This window comes from Carya illinoinensis, chromosome 16, assembly GCF_018687715.1.
Source record: "Carya illinoinensis cultivar Pawnee chromosome 16, C.illinoinensisPawnee_v1, whole genome shotgun sequence".
Taxonomy (NCBI): Eukaryota; Viridiplantae; Streptophyta; class Magnoliopsida; order Fagales; family Juglandaceae; genus Carya; species Carya illinoinensis.
The window spans coordinates 21,088,692-21,114,717 of record NC_056767.1 but is presented as its reverse complement, the minus strand read 5'-3'; the positions used below and the strand labels follow the sequence as shown (position 1 = coordinate 21,114,717).

General features: G+C 39.3%; 1 protein-coding gene across 2 annotated transcripts; it reads left to right on the top strand.

Annotated features, from left to right (window-relative positions):
• The first annotated feature begins 19,029 nt into the window (after window positions 1-19,029).
• Window positions 19,030-23,634, top strand: LOC122299215 (UPF0426 protein At1g28150, chloroplastic). 2 transcript variants are annotated; one of them, XM_043109295.1, is made up of 3 exons: window positions 19,030-19,190; window positions 19,301-19,471; window positions 23,236-23,634. In XM_043109295.1, the coding sequence occupies exons 1-3, from the start codon at window positions 19,152-19,154 to the stop codon at window positions 23,410-23,412; spliced, it is 387 nt and encodes a 128-aa protein (XP_042965229.1). In that variant the 5' UTR covers window positions 19,030-19,151; the 3' UTR covers window positions 23,413-23,634. The 2 variants fall into 2 exon arrangements, with proteins under 2 accessions (XP_042965229.1, XP_042965227.1); XM_043109293.1 differs by having other exon boundaries at window positions 19,053-19,214.
• The last annotated feature ends 2,392 nt before the right edge of the window (window positions 23,635-26,026 follow it).

Below are 26,026 nucleotides of genomic sequence, written 5' to 3'. Positions count from 1 at the left end.
TGATGGTGTGTTGGGTGTGTGGCTGCTGTGTAGCAGCTCTCTTAGACTAATACACTTAAAAAATGAGTGACAAATCTAATTTAATGGGAGTTTAACCAAAGAATACATTGCCTGGTTTGGATAGCAAAGTCCTTCGAGCTCATTTTATTTTATCTCATTTTATACCCTCTCATCTCAATATCCAAACTTTATAAATATAAATATTTTTTAATTTCAAATTTTCTATTTATTCATCAAATCATTACTTAATTATTATAAGTTTTCTAAACTTTTAAACAAAATGTTAAAAACAATTCAATTTTCTTAAATTTCAAAATAAAAATAATATTAAAAATAATATTAAGATAATATTTTGACTTTGTAATATTTTTATTCAATTTTTTTTCTTTCTATAAAATCCTATAAAATATATTAACTTAAATTATTTTATTATTATATATAAATTATTTCATTATTATTCACAAATTAGCTTAGTATCTTGTCTCAATATTCAAATGAAGTCACCATGTGTTATAAACACCATGTAAGTGAGTGATTGGATGGATTTCTACTCCATCATTATGAGTCTTAGGTTTTGTTTATCTTTACAAAATTTTTCATCTCATATCATCTGATTTAAGCATTATAATTTTTTAAAATTTTCACACAAAATAAAATAAATAATTCAATTTTTTTTTTAAATTTCAGAACAAAAATAATATTAAAAAAAATATTTTAATAATATTTTATTCAACTTTTAATTTTTATCTTAATTTATCTATAAAAACAAATGAAGCCTAATAGATTAATGGACGATTTAATTTTGTTCGCTTGAACATAGAGCTATGTGAAATGAATATTCGAGGTTGTTACCTTAGCATGTTATTTCAACAACATGATTTTAAGGTCATGTCTGAACATTTTTTTTTTCCTTTTTTGGAAGTGAACCATTGGCAGTCATATTAATAGAACTAATAACAAAAGTTAATGTTATTAAAGGTAGTGAGAGAAACTCTCCCTTCTCTCTAGGGAACAAGATCAAGAAAACTGTTAAGAGGGGGGTGGGAGCCTCGGCTCCTCCCTCCCTCCCATCTCTCTTTTTCCAGTTAGGTATAGGGTGGTGTTTGTGGATGGTTTTGTTTTTTTTTTTAGAACGTGAATAATAGTTGTTGGCCGGGCCTTTGATGGGATGAAAGGCCATTACCAGGCCGGGTTATCGAAGTCTTCAACCACAACATATCACGCAGTTTGGGCGGAGTGATTTTACACGAAAGTGGTGGAGAAGCTCGGCTATGGATGGCCATGGTTTTGGGTGGTTTGAAAACCTTGACCCAGTCCAGTGTCTCCGACCGTTTTGGCTGGGAGGAGTTAGCTATTAGACGTATTATGAAAACATGCATGCTTGAGAGGTGCAAGTGGGGAAGAGTTAATGGTTTGGGGCTAGTTTTGTCCGAAGAAATGGTCTGCTAAGGGGACGGAGCTTGGAGGTTTTACGACGGTGGGGGGGTCAAAGCGGTTTGCTCTCGGAGACAATGTTTTGCTTGTGGGTTGGGATGCAGTCCGGCGAGGTTAAGGGCCTCTGTTTTATCCATGGAAAATAGAGGAGTTTTTTCGGTTTGCAGGCCATCGTACATGGGGGGTTAAGGCGTCTGTCGGGGGTGGAGCCTGGCCATGGCTCACGGTGGATTCTCTCTTGGATGGTGGTTTGGGAAGGGGTGACGGCGACAGTGTAGTTAGTTTCATTTTTTTGGTGTTTCGGTTCCTGTTCTGCTGGTTATTTTCATAGCTTAGTTTTCATTCCGTTTGATTTTCTGGTTTTGTTTAGTCTGGAGGCGGTGCGGCCTTCCGTTTTTGTTGTTTTTTAGTTTTTCTGGTTTTGTTTAGTCTGGAAATAAGTGGCTTCTTGTGGCTGTTTTTTGGAGCTATTTTGGTGCGGTTTATGGTGCTATCCGGTGGCAGCAGTTCTTTCCTGTGGAATCTGTTGCATTCTGAAGTTTGGCTCGCTTTGCACGCCGAATGTAGGCTGATACGAGATAGTTGCAGGACGAGGCAGGAGAGAGTGCGCTGGGGTAGTATTCTGTTAGCTACTCTGTCATGTACGGGTAGTAGGACAGTGGGGTCAAAGTGGGGACCATAGGTTTTATTGTTTTTATTTAGTTTTATTTCCTATTTTGCTACATGAATAATTTGAAATAGCAATTCCCTTTTCTCTTTTAGAGGAGAAGAGTAGTGAGTCTCTATCCTCCTTTGGAGGATGAGAGTGGAAGATCCCCCTACTCCTTTGGATGGTGGGGGTGGAAGGTGTTTGTGTTCTCATAGACAAGTCGAGATGGACACTTCTGTTTTTACAGAGTCTTCCATCTCAGAAGGGCTGTGTCGTTCGAGAGTTTTAGAAGTTTTTTAGAAAATGTCCGGCATAATGAAAATTGTGTGCGGGGGGGACTTATAACGGATGAGTAGTTGGCTAGTTAATCGGGGTTTGTACTCGGTTTTTTTGTCACAGCTGTAACTTCCTTTATTCATGAATTGAATTGAAGTCTATTTCAAAAAAAAAAAAAAATAACAAAAGTTAATGCCATACAATTACAAATTAGAATCAAGCAAGACCCTAGAATAAATAAAATCTAGACATTGATGCCACCATTAAATAGTATCATCTACAAAGCAAACATGAATTGCAAGTAAATGAGTTGCTTCATTTACTTTTCTACCAACATGAATTACATCATACGTTGCAAACTGTTGAAAGGAGACTTTAAATTTCTTTTTTTTTTTGATAGCAAACATAGCACTTTCTTCATTAAACAACAACAAATTACATCATAGATTCAGACCAAATAATTTGAGAGATACATTTAGGAAAAGAATCCCACCAAACTATCAAATCTTCTAGATGCTTAGCATATCTTGCTAAGTTGTGAGCTGCCTCATTTGCCATGCGCCCCTCATGTTAAATTGAACATCTTGGTATTCTCTTCATCAACTCTTTCACTTCATGAACTAAGTTGCCCCAATCTGACCTTGACTCCAAACTATTTTTTAATTCTTCTACCAACATTAAAGAGTCACTTTCAATAAGCAAGTTTGGAATGCCCATTGGAATGTATAGTTGTAGACTTCTCAGTATTGCTAGCAACTCCATCTCCATGGGATCAGTCACCCCATTTTAAAGGGGACTTTAAATTTCAAAAATCAGATTCAATTTCAGAAATTAGATTCCCTTACCTTGAAAAATTAGTCTCTTTAGAACCAATAGCCTTAATAACTAACAATGAATTCCCTTTCAATAGAAAACTTGAGAAACCTAAAGTCAAGATCATTTGAAGACCCATTTAAGGCAGCCAAATTCTCTATATCAACCACTTCAAATAGGCCAAATTCCTTCTCACTCAAAGCAAATAAAACACCACATTTGTCATTGATTAAAATAGCCTCAATACCTGCAAAGTCAGAAGATTGAAACAAAGTTCCATCTAAGCTTGACCATACATTTTCATTATTTCAAACAATAGAACATCACATCTCAATCTCAAAACTTTTTATAATTTTATTCACAAATATCATTTAAACACAAAACACTTTTCAATTTTGAATGTTTAATATTTTTGTCTAATCATTACCTAACTATTACAATTTTCTCAAATTCTCAAACAAAACATAAAAGACAATATATATTTTTCAAATTTCAAACAAAAAATATTATTAAAATATTATATTCAAACAATATTTTAATTTTATAATATTAATTAGATTTTCAGCTCTTCTTTCCCAAAATCCAATAAAACATTTTAACTTAAAATATTTCATTACTCAAACATTCCTATGGCTCATGATGCATGTCTAGAAAAATAGTCAAATCTAAGTGAATTGCCAGGAGTGTATTGAGAAGAATATATGTACATGTTGTATTATTTACAATATAATCATGAGCATATTATATAATATTTTGTAAAGCATTGCTTTGAGTGGAGAGCCTCGTTAAAAAACTCATGAGAGATTAAAGACGTTTGATTTAGAATGATCAAATAGTCATGAAAGACTTATACTCTTATCCTATATTTTCTCCTAAAATTGCACACTTCATTTTCTAAATGAATAATTAGATAAGACGTTAAAGGGATACAATTTATCCACACGATATCTCTTGTGGACAGGTGGAAAATGTTGGGAATTAGATTGTAAGAACTCATGAATCTGATCTCAGGATATATGCAATGAGTTAAAGTGGTGTGTGGAGAAATTATTTTAATAACTTCCCCCGAGTTAAATAAATTCTGTTAAATTAATTAACTTAATTTTATTGAAGTTAAATAATTTTTTTGTTAATGTCATATTTCATACACCTGGGTTAAGTTCTTGCAACCCGCAGGCCAGGATGTTTTTAGCTGCAATCACAAAAATAAAGGTGGGCTGGTAGTGGTTCAAGGAGCCTCTGATGCTAAAGTCAGTACTTCATCTAAGAGAATTATAGGAGAATGATAGAATTTAGAGAGAGTCATTCGTGCTTGGAGCATGGTTTTTATACAAGGTTTCTGGGAACATTCTCATACCCTGTTTCAGGGGTTTGCATCACACCCATAGTCACCATAGTCTTTGCCTTTAATGCGGCATGTCTCTCCGGATGGTGTCTCAACAATAGGCGATTGGCGCGGTCACTTCTAGTTCCCATCATTAGAGAGTGGAGTGTTGTCCATGTTCATCATTCACTTGCTCGCGTAGGTCTTCTAATGCTAAGTGTCACAGGCGAGCGTAAGGATCAACGCATTCCGTCTATCCCCTTCGACTTGTTTCCCACTCAATACATTCCCTTTCTGCTAACACAGTTTGTGGGCTGCACTCTTTCCATGATTTTTGGGCCGTGCGAGAGTTCAAGATGGGCCTAGATTTCTGACTCAGGCTTAATCCAGTGGGTTGGAAGGGGAATATCCCTTCCAGTTATCCCGCCAATTCTTACTGAACGTGTTCGGTGGGAATTCCTTTATTTTTTGGGACGTTTCCACGGAGGTCTCTGATAGGTCGATGTGCACTTGAGTGCGCCCATTTAGCTCCCCTCATTTGGGTAATGGCTAACAAAACCCCTCTTGCATTGCTTCATGTAGCGCGTATTGCAGGATCTACACCCGTTCACTCTCCTCTTCGTAGCTTAGGGAACTCCAAATGACCTGGGTGTCTATTTAAGTCCAGCCTCCTTCCCTTTTTTGATCTGTTTGCTCTCACTCTTTCTTGAAGTCTTTGAATCTTTGCCTTCGCATTTTCTCATTCCCTTGCCTTCTTCCCCTTTCTCTTTTTTTCTCAATCTGCTTCTATCACTTGCTTCCATGGCACCCAAGAATGCTTCTCGCATTGCTTCCCAGGACTCAAGCTTTGCTCGTCCATCCGAATCTTTCTGGACTCTTGGAGGGATGGACCCTCTAGAGGTTCTCACCAAGTTCCAGCTTTTTGACGAGTTCAACTGGAGGTTGGAGGCTACTCTAGTGCTTTTGAGGTCACTAAAGGCCTCTTTTGGAGTCCCATACTTTGTCATTGTCGAAATCTTTGAGGCCTATGAAGGGGCAGTAGACTCTGAGGGTTATGCCTTGAAGGTGGTGTTATACCCCGGTATGTTTACCATCAGACTATGGCTTCCCTTTTGCCGGGTGGATTGTGACGTGTTGGACTATCTCCATTTGGCTCCTACACAGCTCCATCCTAACTCATGGAGGATAATGGTGTGTTGCTATGTTGTTTGGCTCCAGGCACTAGAGAAACTCAACCCAAAGCACTTGGACCTCATTGCTTGGGAGTTCCTTCTCACTCATAACCTCTTAAGGAAAAAAGTGAACACTTGCAGTTTCCGGTCGCGCCAAGGGAAGATGGTTGCCCACTTCGAGTCGCAGTACAACCGGGTCAAAGAATAGAATCGACGATTCTTCTTTCTATTTGGCAAGGGGTGAGAGTTCCCAGCTAGGCAGACTACTTGGTAGGAGTTCCTCGTGAGTACCATCTGAGGGGTCATGTTAGAGGATAAGGAGGTCCAGCCAAAGCCCACCAAGGAGGAGGAGAGGCGATTGGAGATTGTCCATGCTTTGGGTGAAGTCACAATAGGCAGACGTTTACTTTGAGGCCCTGTTGGAGGAGTCTAGTGTAAGTTGGTACCTGGCTCCCCCGGCATACATCCTCTTCAATGACTGTTGCATCCCCATGCGACCCATAGCTCTCCGAGAGCGTAAAAGGCCCCAGAGCCCACCATTGGATGGGAAAGGGAAGAAGTCTCAGACATAGGAGCCTAGGGATAAAAACTGTAACTCTGCTCCACCACCCCTTCTAGGACAATCCACCATTCCCATAGTTGTTCATTGGTAGAGACCATCTTTGGTAGTTGTGCGGGCTACTGTGCTGATCTTGTCATCCTTTGCTTCTAAGAGCAAGGGGCTTGCCACCCCACCAAGTAAGGCTACCATTGAGGGGAAGTCCCAGGGGGTCCGAGCTACTTCTGGGATGGCTGAAGCTCCTTGACCTGCAATCCCCCCTATGGCTTCTTAGGTTGTTTCTTCTCCTACCCTACCAGGCAACATAGTGACGACTGAGGCCCTTACTCGAGTTGAGGAGGAGCTCGAGTTGTGTTTCAACGAGGCTTTCTTGGAGCCCACCCTAGGGAGTCTAAGATTGTTGTCCCCTTATCCAAAGTCAACATAGAGCTTATTCGTTCTCTCGAGGCCGACGAGCTTACTATAGAGGGCGAGGGGTTTCCAGCTGCCAAGGAATAGACGTGGGCAGGCGTGGGCAATGGCACTGGCCACCCTTTTGCTTTTGATCTCGAGGAGGATAAGGTCTCCATCCCCAAGTCCCCATTCGATTACTCCTCGAATCACAAGGCTACTTCAATGGAGGTCCCTTTGAAAGTTGTCTCGGAGTTGGACGAGGCCCCTACAGTGACAATCAAGGTGGCTAAGGAGGTCTCGATGGTCCTGCCCAAGATTGAGGGCATATAGGTTTCAGTGAAGGCTAATGACGTCTTGGTGGTGCTGCCTGAGAGTGAGACCGTGGAGGTGTTAGTAAAGGTCTTGGTGGTCCCACCCGAGACTAAGCCCTTGGTGGTATCGGTGAAGGCCAAGGAGGTCTCAGTGGTCCTGCCCAAGATTGAAATAGTGACAGCAGAGGACAATGAGGTCTTGGCAATCCCGCACAAGACTGGCCCCATTTGGATAATGAAAATGTTTTATCTCATCTCATCATTACAATTTTTCCAAATTCTCATACAAAATATAATAAAAAAAATTTTAACTTTTCAAATTCCAAAATAATAATAATATTAAAAGATTAATATTCTAACAATATTTTATTTAACTTTCAACTTTCATCTAAACTATGTCATCTCATCTCACTATCCAACCCACACATATGGTGGAAGAGGAAGTGGAGGTGATCATGGTCTCCTGAGAAGCTAAAGTCAGAACAAGTCTTGAGGAAGGTCCTGGGAGAAAGGTTGCTGAGGTGCTCGAGCATGACCCAACAGGTGATGTTGGGATCTCATCTAGTCTCTTGCTTGAGGGGCCGAGTAGCTCCCCAGCCCACAAGGTTTTCTCTTCTTCCTTATAGCTAAGGCGTGCGGGGTCGTCTCATGAGGTTTGCAGGAATAGGGTCCCATGAGTTGAGCCTAGGTTTGAGAGATCCCATGCCGAGTCCATCCAAGAAATGGTGGAAAAACTTAAGGCCTTGTTCTCCGAAGTAAGTTTTGGTGTATCCTTTCCTTCGATCTCTTTTCCTTATTTCCAACTTAGCTTGTGTCCTTGTTACAGGGTAGAGCAGTAGTTAGGGACCCGTATTATGGATGATCGGGGGACTTTAGATGAGGAGAATCGGGTACTCTGTTCCCTATCTAACCTGGTTAGGTGGCATGCCAGGTAAATGAGTAAGGAGAAATGGGAGTTAATGAACTGAAGTCTGCCTGACTTCGCCAGCAAAAGGTCAAATTGAAGTCTGATCTCGCCAGATTGCAGGAGGCTAACTAGCCAACATCTCCTCGAGGCTAACTAGCCAACATCTTCTCGAGGCTACACTTGGTGTGGAAGCACGAGATTGCTTATAGGGCTTGTTGGATTGTCAGGAGGAGGAGATCGACAAGCTGAAAGAGGTAGCCTGGGAGCTTCAGGAGGAGAACTTGAAGTTGAAGAGGTAGTATGACTCCGACACTCGGTCGTACAACTAACTCAACAACAACTACATGTCCCTCTCTGAGACAGTGACTCTCTGAGACGGTGAAGAGTAAGTTGACCAAGCTCAAAGCCAAGGCCAGAAAGATAAAAGACCTAGAGGTCGAGATTGCCCTAGCCCTAGCCACAATGCAAGCAGGAGAGCTGTGGATGGAGGCATTTGAAGCCAAGTTGGGCGAGATGTAGCATGTGACGCCCCCCAAATCCCCACACACAGACACGGAAAAATCGAGATGTCCGGATGATGACATCGCGGGTCAGCACCCTATCGACGTGTGCCAAGTGTGTGTATAAGCAACGAATGTGCACGAGAAACACGCAGTGGATAACAAAGTCAATAACTAAGTACCAAAATTTTTTCTTAATTTAATACAAAATTGTTCAAAGCATACATAATAAAATATTACAAAGAACAAATATAGTTTTAAATCAAACAACTAAGTTTAAACTTTAACTCAGAACTCCAGCGGAGCCGCATCCTCGGGCTCAGCCTCCTCTTCTTCCTCGAACCTTGTACCAAAATCTACGAAACCAAAAATGGTGACGCAGGTAAGTAAAATCCAAACACCACTAGATAAAAACATATAAAACTCAAACAATATGTATGAAAGAAAAACCAATGCACATGTCCCGTAAAACCATATTTTTCCACGCACGCCAAAAACCCATTTGGCCCAAAAACATAACGCTTAAAACCAAGTCTCGCCATTATCCCAGATAATGGCCCAAATCACCATTTTCCCAGAAAATGGATCAAAAGCCTCAAAACCAAACTTTGCCATTTTTCCAGAAAATGGCCCACATCTGAAAACCACAAAAACAATCCAATTATACATGCACCATGATCTCCCCTAGGGATCATCCGCACACCCTGGCTCTGTGCCACACCGCAGGTAACGACTACCCATGTGACACCTAAACGAGCGATGCCCAGACTCGCGCCCAGCGCATACCTGGCCAGGCCATCCTCTAGTCCCCGCCACTCTAGGGACCACGGAGTCGACACGACAGCATTACCGTATCGTGCGATCCGGTCGTCGCCCTGCGACAACCCAGGGGATGTTACTCAGTATTATCCATTCCCGAGTGACCAAAGGAGCTCCAGCCAGATAATAACCCATTCCGACTTGGGCTCGTGAAACACACGCACCCGAAAACCATTTACGCCAACAAAAACATGATTTCCTCAATTAAAATAAAATGCACATGTATGCAATATGTAACGCACGCCTCATGACACAAATAACCAAGCAATCACAAACAACCAAAACCAAGCACTCCGTCCTCAATCCATCCGACTCCCGAACTCCTCGGACTCAGTCCAGAATCAACCAACCAGCAGATAAATATTTATTGTAAGAGTAAAATACATTTAAATCTAAAAGTAGAGTTTGAAAAAATACTTACAGCGCTATATGGTATTTTTTGAAAGCTCGCGGCGTTACAAACGGCGGAAGAAAAGCAACGTAACAGTGAAATTTCACTGTGGCCGTGGGTTGTAAAATACCCACTTTTGAATGGGGACAAACCAAAGCTCGGGATTGATAGGGAATGGTCTAGGGATGTTTATAAAGCTAAGGGAAGTGGAGTTTGGCCGTGGGTGGCGGCGAAAACAGCTGAGGAAGTGCTTAAACGCCCAAATCGGAAACTAGCTCGTGGGAGCTGCTCCGGCGATGGATCGAGGCCGGAAATGGGTGGGTTAGGACGGCAATGAGTCGGTGATGAAGTGGTGAAGAGCTGGTGATAGGAGGTGAAGCGACGGCGGCAAAATGGAGCAAAAGCCGTTCGGCTTGAAGATGGTTTTCCAGCTAAACAGCGGCTCCGTTGGTGGTGGAAATTTGTGGGGTGGTTCACCGGGGGGAGGGGAAGAGATTGGTGGTGGTGGTGTGCTGCACGATGGCCGGCGGCGGTGGTTCTAGGCAGTTGGAAGCTTCGGCGTGAGAGAGAGAGAGAGAGAGAGAGAGAGAGAGAGAGAGAGAGAGAGAGAGAGAGAGAGAGAGAGAGAGAGAGAGAGAGAGAGAGAGAGAGAGAGAGAGACGCACGAGGGAGTCGATGCACGGGAAAGAAAAAGGAGGGAAAAAGAAAGAAAAAGAAAAAGAAAAAGAAAGAAAAGAGAAAAAGGGAAAAGGGAAAAAAGAGAAAAGAAAAGATAGAGGAAAGAAATGAGGTCCAGTCCTCACTCCAGAAACCAAAATAGATCCGTTGAAAATGAGATAAAAAACTGTAAAACAACTAAATAAATAAAACACAACATCAAATAAATTAAAAACCAATTTAAAACGCAATAATTTAAAATAAATAAACCACTATATTAATTAAATTAAAAACAACCCTTCAGTGAAAATACACGTAAAAGCGGGTCATCACATAGCATTAGGTGGCACCCCGCAACGTTGTTATCGCTGACTTAAGGTCAGACTTGGCCTATGTTCAAGACGTTATACCCCGCCAGGATGGCTAGCTAAAGTTGGCCAAGTTTGTTTGCAACCAAACTTGGAAAGGATGCAGAACCATGTGCTTGTTAATCAACAGAATGATCTAAGGTCCTTTGATCTAGCTTCTCTCTCCTCAAACCAGGCAACATTAAAGCACGACCCATCCATAGGCAATGAATTGATGCCAAATGACTACCCAGATGACCTTAGCAATTGACCTTGTGTCAACCTCCCCCCCCCCCCCCCCCTCGATTTTTTTTGTTCCCCTGTAACTTTATTCTTCATTCTTTCTGTTAAGAAACATTGTAAAGGCATTCTTTCTCTATACATGTATACTCTCATTCTTCAATATATATATACACATACATGATGATGTCATTCTCTCTTTGCAAGGTTTTGGTCTTCTTATTTTCTCTGTCATTTTCCTTTTTGCCTTTTTGTTAGTGCATGCAAAAGATCAAGCGCAAGAGGAGTAGACTAACTTTCCCTTAATTGTTAGGAGTTAGTGCAGAGATTCCCTTTGATTCATTCCTTTTCATGACCTTGCAGCAGAGGTGGTTTGACAGTAGTCCCCAAGCTGGATCCACCTACCATTTCTTAGCGGGAAGTTAGAGTGGTCAAGCAATCAAAGATTAGACCCACCACGACTTTGCTGTGAGAGGGGTCACAACTTGTCTTTTGTATGGGAAGGGGGCCATAACCATACTAAGATAAGCCAAATCGGTTAGCATAGAAAATTAAGCTACACATGCAAGATGATCAAACTTGAGTGGTTAGAAAGCTAAGTTGTTGGGTAGCTAGGGGCTAAACCCGCTCTTTGCCATGAGAGAGGTTGGGCAGCCAAGAGACCGCACCTACCCCTTTGAGCCTCACGGGGATTCAAGTAGTGAGGCAGCCAGGAGGCTGGACCCTTGCTTCGCAGTGTGGGAGGTCAGGCAATCTCTAACTGGACCCACTTGTTGAATCTCCACGAGAAGGTAAGTTGTCGGGCAGCTCAAAGCTAAACCTACGCTCCATTATGAGAGAGGTCAAACAACCTGGTGACTGCACCCACCCCTTTGAGCCTTATGGGTGGTAAGTAGTCAGGTAGCCAAGGAGTTGGACCCCTGCTTCACTGTGAGGGAGGTCATGTAGACTGAGGTTGGACTTGCATGTTGACTCTCCATAGGAAGGTAAGTTGTTAGGCGGCCAAGGACTGGACCCGTGCTCTGCCGTGAGAGAGGTCAAGCATCCTGAAGACTAGACTAGCATCTTTGAGCCTCACGGAGAGGTAAGTAGTAGAGCAATCAGGGGCTTAGACCAGAGCTTCACCATGAGGAAGGTCGGGTAGTTTGAGGTTGGACCCACCTATTGACTCTCCAAGAGAAAGTAAGTTATCGAGTAGCTAAAGGCTGGACCTGCGCTTCACTGTGAGGAAGGTTGAGCAGCTTGGAGACTAGAATCACCTCTTTGAGCCTCACGGATAGGTAATTAGTTAGGTAGCCAGGGGGCTAGACCCGAGCTTTGTGATAAGGGAGGTCGAGGAGTTTGAGGTTGGACCCCCTTATTAACTCTCCATGGGAAGGTAAGCTATCCGGCAGCAAAGGGCTAGACTTGCACTACTCTGTGAGAGAGGTCGAGCAACCTGGAGACTGCACCAGCCCCTTTAAGCCTCATGGGAGGTAAGTAGTTGGGTAGCTAAGGTACTGGACTTGCGCTTTGCTGTGAGAAAGGTATGGCAATCTGAGGTTAGACCCACTTGTTGACTCTCTACGGGAATGTAAGTTGTCGGGAAACCAAAGGCTGGACCTTTGCTTCGCTGTGAGAGAGGTCAGGCAGTCTGGAGACTACACTCGCCCTTTTGAGGCTCATGGGGAGGTAAGTAGGGTGAAGCGCACTGCCGACATAAAATTTCATCCACGAGGGTGAAGCGCACTGCCTTGTTCTTAACCTTCCTTGCCTCCCACTTCTCATCGTGCAGCTCGTTGGCATCCATGTATATGATTATCTCTACTGCCCATTCTGGAGCTCCTGGCCTTACCTTAGAGAACTCAGCTCTTACTACAGGGGCATCTACTGTTTTGATTACTATTTGCTTTGGCAGAGGGGCATCTTCTTGCCCAGACATGGCTCGTGCCAACTTGTCGACCTTTTGGTTCACCACCCTGGGCACCTGCTAGATTTGGAAATACCAGAAGTGGTTGAGTCTTCCCCCACCAACATTAAATATTTTTTCAACTTTTTGTCCTTCGTGGTGAATTGCCCTGTACTTGGTTGACAACCATAAGGGAGTCAGCCCTTACTTCCACTTCATTGGTGCCTAGTGACATGGCGATTGGTATCCGTGCTAGCAACGCTTTGTACTTTGCTTTGTTGTTGGTGGTTTTAAACGCTAGTCTGATGGCATAGTTGTGTTCTTCTTCTTCATTTATAATGATATGCAGCCCCACTCCTCCAGCCCGGTAGGATGAGCCATCAAGTACGACCTGCCAGGGCTTATTGAGAGTTGCATCATGGACCTCTTTTCGGAAGTTAGTGAACTCTACCAGCACTTGCCCTTTGATAGCCTTTCTAGGAATGTATTCAATGTCAAATTTGCTAAGCTCTATTGCCCAATTCATCAACCACCTTGAGACATCTGGTCGCTGCAAGATCTTCTTCAGAAGGGCTTCGGTTAGGACTTGTATTGGGTGTGCCTAAAAGTATGGTCTGAGTCAGCAGGTAATCATCACTAAGGCAAAGGCAAGTTGGTTCATGCGGTGTTATCTTGCCTCTACTCCTCAAAAAGCACGATTAGTGTAGTATATTGGCTTGTGGGAGCCCTTCAAATCCCCTACCAAGGCCATGAAGACTGCGTGTGGGGAAACAGATAGATACAAGTTCAAGGTTTCTCCTAATTTAGCTTGACTAAGTAGTGGTGAGCTGGCAAGGTACTGCTTGAGGGTCTCAAATGATTAATTGCACTTTACCGTACCAAGTCTCTAACACCTTGAAAAACAGCAGGCATTTGTTTGTTGACCTAAACACAAATCAATTGAGAGCTGCCACTTGGCAGGTAGGTCTCTATACATTGTTAATATTCTAAGGTGGGGCCATGTTGAGTATGGCCTCCAGCTTCTCCAGGCTGGCCTCTATTCCTTGCTCAGAAACCGTAACGCCTAGGAACTTCTTGGACTCTACGTTGAACGCACGCTTTTCTAAACTAAGCTTCATCTAGTAACGTCGTAGCATTGCAAAGGCCTCACATAGGTTGACTACGTGTTGTTCAGGGGTTTTGCTCTTAATGAGTAGGTCGTCCACATAGGCCTTCATGTTTTGCCCTAATTGCTTCTTGAACATGCAGTTGACTGGCAGCTGGTAAGTAGCCCTTGTGCTTTTTAGGCCGAAAGGAATTGCCATGTAGTAGTACAACTCCCTATCTATGATGAACGATGTCTTCTCCTCGTTGTCGAGGTTCGTGCTAATCTGGTTATACTTGAATAAGCATTCATGAAGCTTAGCATGCAGTGATCCTCAGTGGAGTCCAATCAATCCAAGGTAAAGGGAAGCTGTCTTTTAGGCAAGTTTTGTTCTAGCCTATGAAGTCAACACACATTCTCCATTTGCCATTGGCCTTATTTACCAACATGACATTGGATTGTCAGTCTGGGTAGTGTGCCTCCTGTATGGACCCTGCAGGTAAGAGGCAGTTGACCTCCTTGGTGTTGGATTGTGTTGGGACCGATCTCGGCCATGTCCTTGTGGCCCCAGCCAAACATATCTTGGTACTTTGTGAGGAGTTGCTTCATAGATTGCTACATATCAGGTCCTATTCTACTGTCGATCCTAACTGTGGTCGTGCTAACAACTACTCACCTTAGATCTCCCTCACTACTATGGCTATTGGGAACTTCATTTTCAAGAGGTAAGTTATGCCTTCAGGATTTTGAGAGTGAGCCTATCCATTATGGCATTGTACAATGAGGGGGCCTTTCCCACTATTAAGTCACCCATGATGGTGGCTGTGTGAGGGGCTTTGCTGACCAAGATTGCAAGGGTGATCGTTCCTACTGATTGAACCATATTCCCCTGTAAATCCTTTCAGCGGTATGGGCACTGGCCGTAGGTAGGCGGGATCAATTCCCATTTGGGTGAAGGCATCACATAAGAAAATGTCCACGGAGCTACTGTTGTCGATGAGGATCATTCTGGTGGTGAAGTTGGCTACAAGCATGGTCACCACCAAGGTGTCATCCTGGAGGTAGATGACCCATTCTTTGCTAGCTTTCCCAAAGGAGATGATCATTGTGGTTGCACTTCTTCTTTGTTTGGCCAGGCGGTGATCGACTAAGAATACTTTCTCCTATTGCGCCTTCCTGGCATGTGCTTTCCTACTAGAGGAGGTCCAACCATCACCAAAAAACCCCTTGGTGATGGTTATGATCTCATCTAGGGGGCCACCTTCTTGGGGTGGCGTTTGGGGGCGGTTTTGCGGAGGCTCTTGCTCCACTTGCCAATCGAATCTTCCTTGGCTCCGTTCCCACTCCCCTCTCCGATTGATTTGGTGCTAAAGGGGGTGGTACTTTGACACTCCCCCCTCTTGGTCTGAGGAAGATGTAGTCTGCAGTATTGTGAGACATAATCCAATGATAGGTGCAGTACTCGCTGCCTCGGTTCTAGGGGTGTAAATTTTAACCGGTAAACTGGAAAACCGGACCGGACCGGTTGTGACGGTTTTGAACCGGTCCGGTCCGGAACCGGTTTCATAAAATGAAAAACCGGCCAGAACCAGTCCGGTTTCGGTTCCGGCCATTTTTAGACGGGACCGGACCAGTACTATTTAATATGTGTATATTTTATTTATTTATTTAATGTTATATGTTATATATTTTATATTATATATAATTTTTTATATATAATATATAATAATATAAATTATAATTATATATAAGATAGTGTTATTTTAATTTATAAAATAAAAGTTTAATCTCAAACATGAAAATTTAATTGATCATATGCTTTAAATATATAATATTATAAATATATATTATTTATTAATAACATTTTATCATAGATTCATAAGAAGTAAGAACCTAAAAAGAAAGAAAATCACTCAAATATTATTACTAAATTTTAATGGCCTAATACATTTAAAACTCTTTATATTTTTTTTGATAAGTACATAAGACATTAATAAATAAATATAAATTATATATATTAGCATATAATTTATATAAAGCCATACCCAAGCTATACTAATAGCATAAATTTTTTACATAGCACTTTTTTTTTTTTGCATAGCAGTCTTTTTATATAGTAGTTTTTTTTAAGTAGAATTTTTTGACATAGCAGTTTTTTTTTTTTATTTATTTTATAAACAGATTTTTTTTTATATTAAATATATATTTTATTAAAACCGGAAAACCGGACTGAACCGGACCGAAAATCGGTAAAACCGGAATACCGGTTTAGGAGGGTAATCGGTGCGTAATCGGTTTTGAAAAATGTAAAACCGGTGCCTACCGGTTCGGTCCTAGATTTTGTCTAAAACCGGACCGAACCGGACCGGTTACACCCCTACTTGGTTCTGGTTGTCAACATCTCGGGCGGTTGGTCTGCTTTCCTCCTGTATAGACAGGCAAAACCCTATCGTATCGAGGTCTTAGGCCTGTTGGGAGGGGTGCCTCATCTCACCTCCTGTCTTGCTAGCCCCCATTGGCCTTTTCGGGGGCTTTAGCTTTGCCTAACACCTTGGCCTCTTTCTGCTTGTTCTGACTCTATCTTTCTGAGCACAGTCAAGGCCCAGAGTATGTCTTCGACGTTGATAAAACCATCATCCTAATCCATGAATTCTCGCAGCATGGTGGAGGTTCTCCTTATCAACTATGTCATGAACGGTTTTGGGATCATATTCCTCCCAAAAATGTCACCAAGGTGATTTTTTCATTCTGGTTATCTGTCGTCATATGCTCCTTGTTGAACCTGGACAAGTATGTCTTTAAACTTTCATCCTCTCGTTGTTTGACGGTAGGAGGTATGCTACTAGGCCCCTTCTCAACCTGCTGTACATGAACTATGTGAGGTATAGACAAGTTAGTTCTCCAAAACTATCAACTAATTCGAGTGCTAGTGACCTGAACTACCCTCTCGTAGCCCCCTTCAAGGTCAATAGGAAGGCTCTGCAAGCAATCTCCCTAGGAAAACCATGTAGGGTCATATGAGCCTTGAATGTTTTCAAGTGCTCAAAGGGGTCCCTGGACCCTTCATACATCTCCATTTGAGGGACCTTGAATTTGGGTGGAAGCGGCATAGCTGTCACCTTAGCACTTTAAGGTAAGTCAGTGATCAGCTAGTCCACCGACAATGAGGCACTCATCTTCTTCTCTACCTCCTCATATTTGTCCATGAGGCTTCACAGCTCATGTTGCATCTTCCTTCTTTCTTGTTTGTAGGTGTCTACCCCTCTGGTGCTTCGGGATTCTTCTTGCTGGTTCCTGCTTGGTCTCACCTCACCTTGCAGTTCTATGTTGGTTCTTCTCAGGGTTTCATTTTCGCGGCAAAGGTTCTGACTTCTTTCACCATCTTCCTCATGCGTTCTTTCATTTTAATAAAACGTCCTTCCATGGTCGTTGATGTTGCTTCTTGCTCGCGAGTTGCCTATGAACGTGTAGTAGCCGGCATATGAAGGACATGTTATGTCTATAGAGATCCCACATATGGTGCCATTAATAATGTCGTGTTTTGTACACTTGGACTAAATTCCTATAGCCTGGGCAGGATGTTTCTAATTTAAAATATATAATAAAACATTAATTTATGGTTCTTTTATCTTCTCTACATCTTAATTATATGAGTTTCTAATTTAATCTCTTGATTATCTTCTTACTCATTGAACCACATGCAACATAATTACATTAAAGTTATTAAAATATCAAGACCCGCGATTAAGAATAACTAATTAATTATACATATTATAAATTCTGTGTCTTATCTCTATCTCATCTCATCTGTGTTTAGAAAGAACCAAATGCTTTTAGTAATAGTAAGTTAATTATTCAAATGACAGTAATTTTCAGCATAATAAATCAGAATGGTGTAGTTCAATATATTCCAAATTATATCAACATATTAATTAGATGTCACGATATCAGTGATTGAATTAGCTCATCATATACAACATCTTATAATCTTATCAGATAGACTACCCAATTTTAACTCTTACTATTAATATACACAAATTATATTAAATATATCTTATAGATTAAATTAATGTAATGTCTAACATTCAGGTTGCATTTGGATGTTGAGATAAGTTGAATTGAATTATAAATAATATTATTTTGTGGATCTCATTAAGATATGTTTAACTTTTTTAGATTGAGATGAGTTTAACTTTTTAAGCTGAAATGTATAAAGTAGGAAGAGATGGATTTAACTTTTTTTTTTTTTTTATAGAAAATTAAAAAAGTAGTTGGTCTCATTAATACACGATTGATTTGAAATGAGTTGAATTTGATTTAACAACCAAACATCAAACTTTACGAAAAAAAAATATTATATTCAATAAAAATATCATTATAAAATGTCACTTGAATTAATTTAGTAATTATCATCGGGCTTGTTTGGATAGCAAGATACCCTCATTTTATCTTATCTCATCTCAATATTTAAACATTACAAACACTTTTTAATTTCAAATTTGTAACTTTTTTTTATCTAATCATTTCTTAATCATTACAATTTTCTCAAACTTCTAAACAAAACATGAAAAACAATTCAACTTTTTCAAATTTTAAAATAAAAATTATATTCTAACAATATTTTAACGTTATAATTTCTCTCTCATTTTCTAAAAGTCCACAGACATCTTAATACAAACTATTTTATTATTATTTATAAATTATTTTATTATTATTTATATATCATCTCATCTCACTACCTAAATGAGGCTCAAGTTTTTTATGTTTATGTGTGAAATAAAAGTAATATTATATACAATCGTGAAGTGGATAAGTGTAGTGCAATCATTTTGAAAAATAATAAGATATATTATTAAAATATTATTATTATTTTCATATAGATTTTGTATTTAGTCATTTTTAAAAAAAAAAATTATATGATACAACATTAGCAGTGACCTCAACAAACTTTAGCTAAAATTTAGCTAAAAAATTCACTTTTATAAATTTTAACTAGCTACTTTTTACAATACCAAATAATAAGCTCAACAAATCTTTCACTATTCTATTAAAATATTGATTTTAAACTTTGACTAGTCTCTTTCACTCAATAAATTTGGCTAGCCATATAGCCAAAGGTTAAATTCACTATTCATTTGTTGAGCCTATTGTAACATTTTATTTTATATTTTGATTATTCTTTGACTAAAATTTAACTTTATTGATCCCACTATTAATCCTTTTATACACTTCACAATCCGTCCGTAAATATAATTTAAAGAAATTTCTATAGCCTCTAAATAACAAAGAATTGCAATATCATGAATGCAAGACGACCAAGAAATTTATATGCAAGAAACCCCGTCCAACAATAAGCTACGGCGCATCGAGAGTCCGAGACCCAAAAAATGTCTTTCTTTCTTCTCTGTTCCTCCTCGTGTGCTCTGGTGCGTGACTTCCACTTCTCCCAAGTACTCTCTCTCTCTCTCTCTCTCTCTCTCTCTCCGTTTCTTGTGTCTGTGTCATTAGTGAAATTAATATGGCAAATGGATGACAGTGGAAATGGAAGAAGCCGTTGATAAACCCCTTAACGTTATCGAAAGCAAGGAGAGGCAGCAGCAGCGGCAGCTGCGTACGTTTAGCGAATTATCACAGGAATAGCAAAATTGGGGTGAAAGCGTTTTTCTTCAATCCCATCGATGAACCCATTCTCAAAGAAGCTCTAAAGGTACTTGAGTACAACTTCTACTCCCTTACCTGTTATTTATTTTGGGTGTTTTGAACTTATGTTTGCTGGTAGCTAGTGCTAATCGCTCCCACATGTTTTCATTTTCTTTTTCCCTTTTTGTATGTTTCTCGTAAGTCTTCGGATTTCGGTATCCTGTAATCTTATTGGTGTGCTAGTGAATTCATGAAATTAGTTTCAATTCGTCCTCAATTTGTGCTTTTGAGAACAATCATAAAGTTTAAAGTACAAAGGGAAAATTGTAAACATCCAATATGATTAGATTGTCTTGTCTAACGGATGAAAATTTAAAAAATCTCAATCTTCTATCAGTAGCGGTTTTCTCCGTCGTCAATGGAAATTAATCCGATTGTCATTATTCTTGTTACAACTCTTTAACATAGTTTCTATACTGCCATTGGTCATTAGACCAACTGACATCTCTTTTCCATTAACAAAAGGGTGGAGGATTGGTTTACGCAGTTTACTCCGGTACGGTGCCTGGATATTTCACCTATAAAAAGCTCTAGTAACCTATGTAGTGGGATTTATAAATCTAATCGTTAAAATGTATTTGAAAATATGGAAACCTATCATTTTGCTTTTAGGAAACTGGTGCAAGATGAAGTAATGGTCAGGTGCTTGGACCATAAAAAGATTGATTATCTCAAAGATATGAGTGACTTAATTTTTGTGGTGGGAATAGGCGAGGAATATGAGTATCATTTGGTGGATTTGATCCTAATTTGGTCTCCTCAAAATTTGGAGGTTTGGGTGTTTGGAAATTAACTATTAACTGTCTTTCAGACATGTATGGGTTGACCTGATGGATTCAATGTCTGATATAATATGAGGACTGGTTGGGAGAGGTGTTTGGGTTCCAAAAAGTATTTGATAGGAGATGATATCAGTGTATGTTTCCGGCATGATGTGTTTGGCACCACAAAAGAGGCCCAAGCAACATTTATGCCCGTACTCCAAAAGGACTAGTCAATGGTATAATTGGGGCTCCATTTAAATCATTATAAAGGGCAAGAGCTTCTCCCTCCCAAGCAATATGGGATCCTATATACCGCCTACACTCATCACTTAATATGGGATATCACAATGTGTGGTGTGCAGACTTTACTCTAAAGTAGTAGCAGCCTGATTAATTTTTAATCAATGGATTTAAAAAGTCTTGGGCATGCTTACGTCAGTTCTGGGGGATTTGGTCGTAGAATCCAAAATATGTTTGTGCATTCCAGGATTATAAGTTTAAATCAGCAAGCTCATTGTTTAAAACGTTGTTCTTGAATATGCATGTGACTGATAAGATTGTTAAGTTATTTTGGAAGCAGAAACATGGAAGCAAATCTGATACCCAGTCTTGTTATGATGTAATGACGTGTATGTTTTTTGTTGGAGTCTTTCTACTTGCAAATTGGTATGGAGGGCACACACTTTCTACTGTTGACATAACAAGGGCTACTTTGTAAAAGAAGTTTAAAAACTTGAAGTTGATTTTATTTGAATTTGACATGTTAGCACTGTGGAGGTTGTGTGGGGCAAATTACATTTTTTCCTTTTGGGATAGCTGCCTTGGTACAATTTTAAAATGAGGGTGGTTGATAAAATGGAATATCACTTGTGGACCGGTGCTGCATGTGCAGGAGTAGTGGCTAACACTTGATTGCCTAATAATTCACTACTCGCTTGTTAAGGATATATGGTCTTTTGTATTATGATTTTTGGTGTTCATGGGCAATACCTCAGAAAGTAATTGAGATGTACTTGACCGAATTAGTCTATTTGGAAAGCGTGGAAGCAGTTCCATTCCGAAAGCAGCCCTTATTGCCATATGAAGACAATATTGAGAGAGAGGAAAAATATTCGTTCTCTTTAGTTAAAATCTTTATTGCTGAAGTTATTGTGTTATTAACTACTTGAGATTTTAGATTGTAAGGTTGCAGAAGGATTCTCTGAATAATGCTTGAATACATTAGTCACCTTTATTACTTATAAAAATTAGGGTATATAGAAAATGGAAAATGATAAAGCTACTGAGAAGTTCTACCACCAATGATGTCTACCAAATTGTGTTTTTTCTTTTTAACTTAATGATTAAGAAGTGTTTTTTAATGTATTTTTTTTTAATGTTTAAAGGGATTTTAAAAATGTTTGAAAAAGAAGGTAAAGTGAAATTTGCACTTTCGGTAGAAAATCTTGGTAGAGATTCTTGGTGGACATAGCAGCGTCCATTGAAAATTGTTTTCATAATTTTATTTGAATTTTTACCTTATTTTTAGTTGTTTTTTTTACTTATGAAAAAAAAATTAAGGTAAATACAAAAATTGCTTCACTAATTTTGTTACTGGGAAGAGAAATTTGTTGTTTTTATCAGGGACATTCACCAAGATAGTCAAATAAGTCCATTCTAAAGGGCTTACTCCTCTCAAGCCTGTGCACCAATCTATATTTATTATCTAATAATTTGGCTGCTACCATAATAGTGCTCGCAAATAATTATTCAGTATTATTTCTTGAGCTCCTTTTTCCATCAAAGAAGATTTTATTGTTGTTTAGGTTGGATATGAATAAAGAGAACCAGTTAATGTAATGGTTGTTTTTTTTTTTTTTTTGTTTGCTTGGATCTCTCTCTCTCTCTCTCTCTCTCTCTCTCTCTCTCTCTCTCTCATGCGTGCGCACATGAAGTATACAAAGAGAACATCTAGTTACAAGTTTGGAACTAGATATGGATACAAGGAAATAATTAAAACTAGACTTATTGAGCACCTTAACAGAAGCCCACAAGAATAAGCTGTGAAAGAAAAAACATCTAAGATCATCCAACGTGCATTCCCGATCTTCAAAGCTCCAACCATTTCTTTCTAACCAAATACACCACATGAGACATAAATGAATCATATTCCACACATCAGCAATTTGATGATTAACCTAAAGATCTCTCCAACTAGCAAGAAATCCACCACCCGCATTACCCACACATCTGATTCCGCTATAAATCTCATCCCATAGTGCCGTGACCACCTCACAATAAAGTAATAAATGGTCCACAGTTTCACCACTTTTTTTAACACATAGCACCAATCCATAGCAATAAACTCACGCCTTCTCAGGTTGCCCATAATGATCTTCCTAAGAGAAGCAGTCCAAACAAAGAAGGCAACCTTGTAAGGCACCTTTATCTTCCGCAAGGAAAAAAGTTATGGTTGGGACATGTCAAAGCCTTGTACAGGGATTGAACTGTGAATTTCCTATTTCCTGGAAGGAGTCTAAATCATCTTATCTACTTCAACACTACCAATTCTCGAAGTGTACATCAAGCTGAGAAGTTTGGATATAACACCAATTTCTCAATCTTAAGCCGTTCTAAATTGAGCATTCCACTGAAAGACCCACTAGAGCTGTCCAAAAGATCCGCCACCATGACCTCCTGATCATACGCAATCCAGAAGAGGGCAGGAAAGACTACCATCTTACCATGTGGTATATGAAGCAGACACTATCAGATTTCATCTCATTTATGTGCTGCTTAGCCTGCTTTATTAAAATAAAGCAGCATCAATTAATTGCTTTTAGTCTGGGTAGTCCGATAAAGGTGAAAGTGATATTCTCTGCTGTATTGCCACGTAATATTCTTTACCAAGCATGCAAGTTTCCTGTAATATTCATATTTCAAATAGCCATGAATGCATTGTCTGTGTGGAAATCTTTGTATATGCTTCCTAGTACTTCCTCTGAAGGTTAATGCTATTTTCCAATAGGAGCCAGTTGCTTTCATGGGTGGGATGTTTGCGGGTCTTTTAAGGCTTGATTTGAAAGAAGAACCACTCAAGGAATGGATTGCGAGGACTGTGGAAGCCTCTGGAGTTACTGAGGAAGAAATTGATGCTGGGGGGTCAAAACCAGAAGAAGTCCCACAGCAAATTGAAATTGAATGACGTAATTATCTTGGTTTTTACAGCATAGCAGACACTTGTTGATTATACTCGGTTTTTAACTACAGTACAACATTAGTCGTTCGAATCTGTCTTTGTATTATAATAATCTGAGATGTCTGTCTTTGAAGTCCATTCACCCTTCTCTTTCCCTCGGTTCTGTATTCCCAATTAAAATTAGCTGAGGAATATATAAAGGAAGGAAAAATCTTCTTCTTCAGACTAGATGCGGTGGAAAGCAGGCTGCCCATTACTTTCCAAGCTAGAGCACACCGCACTGTATTATGCCCCCGCACTCACAATATTTCTTCTCAGTTCAAATCCATATTTGTGGCTTTTACCCGCTTCGTCGCTACTGCCATTGCTCAGCCTGACTCCAAGACACCACCCATGCTAAGAGATAAATGGGCAACAATGAAAGTTTCCAATTATGAGTAAGATGTGTTCACTTCATAAAAGTCATATTTATGAAAGGGAGATGGATGTGTGGTAGCAGCATCATTTGTAGTACAAGTATTACAACAAACATTCACTTGATAAAGCTATTGTTGTAGACCCAAATCTTCCTACCAATGAAAACATTATCAAATCCCCGATATGCTACTTATAAACAAAACGTAATGACTTGAAAATATACATCCTTTTTATCCAATAACAGGAAGGACCGGATAGGTTTGAGATCAACAATGGGTCTCTTAAGAACGGGAAGGGTCTAGGTACAATAGTTTTTCATATACTCCAGCGCTAGTGCCCAAGGCGAGTAAGACAGATACAAAGTGCTTCGAAACTTTGGCGAGCCACGGGGAAGTGGAAGGTACTTGCCTTGGGATGAGCACCTTGGGAGTAATGCGGGAAGGGAAAGTGCTCGCTTCCATCCGAGTACTAAGGGAGGAAAAAAAACTTGTATCCAGGATGAGCACTTTGGGAGCAACGTAGAAAGATGAAATGCTCATACCCCAACCGACCACCACAAGGAATAAATGTGCTCGTGACCACAGTGAGTGATAGGAAAGTTAAAAATTGTTTATACTCTAGGCGAACTCCATGGGGAGTTGAAGTACTCGCAACCTTGGTGAACGACAGGCAAATGGAAAGTGCTCGTAATCTAGGAGAGTAATTCGAAAACAAAGTGCTGGTATCCGGGACAAGTACTATGAGAGATGCCCGTTCGGATGCACGGAGCAGCTGAGTGCACTTCACTTTTAGGCTACTTTGAACATCCAAATACATGTGGGTCGTCAAGTGAGAGAAATTCAAGTTTGAACCTATTGGCTGGGCTCCACAACTGACAAACCCACTTTCACCTAAACCGAAATGGACTATATGGGTTCCTTGCGCTAGAGCTGACAACTGACCGTCTACGCTCCACAACTGACTACAGTTCAAAGTTTACATGTGTTTGCTGGGCCCACAACTCAAACCCACAACCGATATTTGTTACCGACGCTAGAATGAAGTGCAAGCTTGCAGAAACTTTTTTATCTTTTTTGTAGGTTTGGCGCGTTGGAAGAGAGACAATAATGTCAGGTGAACAGTAAACATTCATGGAGAGATTTAATTATTTTATAATTTTTTATAAATACATTTAAATCCATCTTAATGTACAAACACACCTAAATTTATATTAAATAAATCTTATAAAACTCACTTAATCATCTAAATTTACTATTATTTATAAAAAAACTCAACTAAACTCAGCTTAACATTCAAACGCAGCCTAATGCTTGTATCTTAGGTGAGCAATATTAGAAATTTTGTAGGTTTGGTGTGTCCCTTCCCACAAACACCAGATTTTTGTGTATTTTTAACAGAAAAGATTTATTAAAATTTATTGTTTATTTTTATTATGAATTTTGAAAATAAGTAAAAATAGTTTAATACATGGCGAGCTCACAATATAACACGTGTTATCCGTTAATTGAGACTGATGAAAAATGTAATGGAATGATATGATCTAACTTGTTTATCATTTAATTAAAAAACAAAAAAAAGGACCATGGAGCTAATCGCAAATGGGCAAAAGCACATGGAGATTATGACCAGATTTCTCAAATCTTAATCATGGGTATTTTTCTTTTTATTAAAATAAAGTATTCTAATAATATTGTAACGTTTTCATATTTTATAAATAAAAACGTAAATGTAAGAAATATAAAGAAAGATTAGGAAAAAAGAAATAAATAATACCAAATGTTTAGTTAGATGAATAGTACATATTAAATATAAAGAAACAATGTTTATAATATATATATATATATAGTAACAATTTAATTCATATGTAATTTGTAATTTAGATTGATTTTACATAATCTAATAAAAATCTTATTAGCTATAAAAAAAAATCTTATTAGCAACCCTTATTAACTATGAAAAAAATATCTAATAAAAATCTTATTTAAAAGCATTGTTATGTAAATTTGCAAAATAGATATGTAAATTTGAATTCAACCCCTTTTATTAAAAAAAAAAACACTCCTATTTTACTTGCTTTTGACTAAATTTATGGAAGAAAATATATAGAAAGTGAAGAAGGAAGATATTAGATTGTATTTGTGTAGTGAGGTGATTTAAAATATTCTATAAATAGTAATAAAATAATAATAATAATAATAATAAT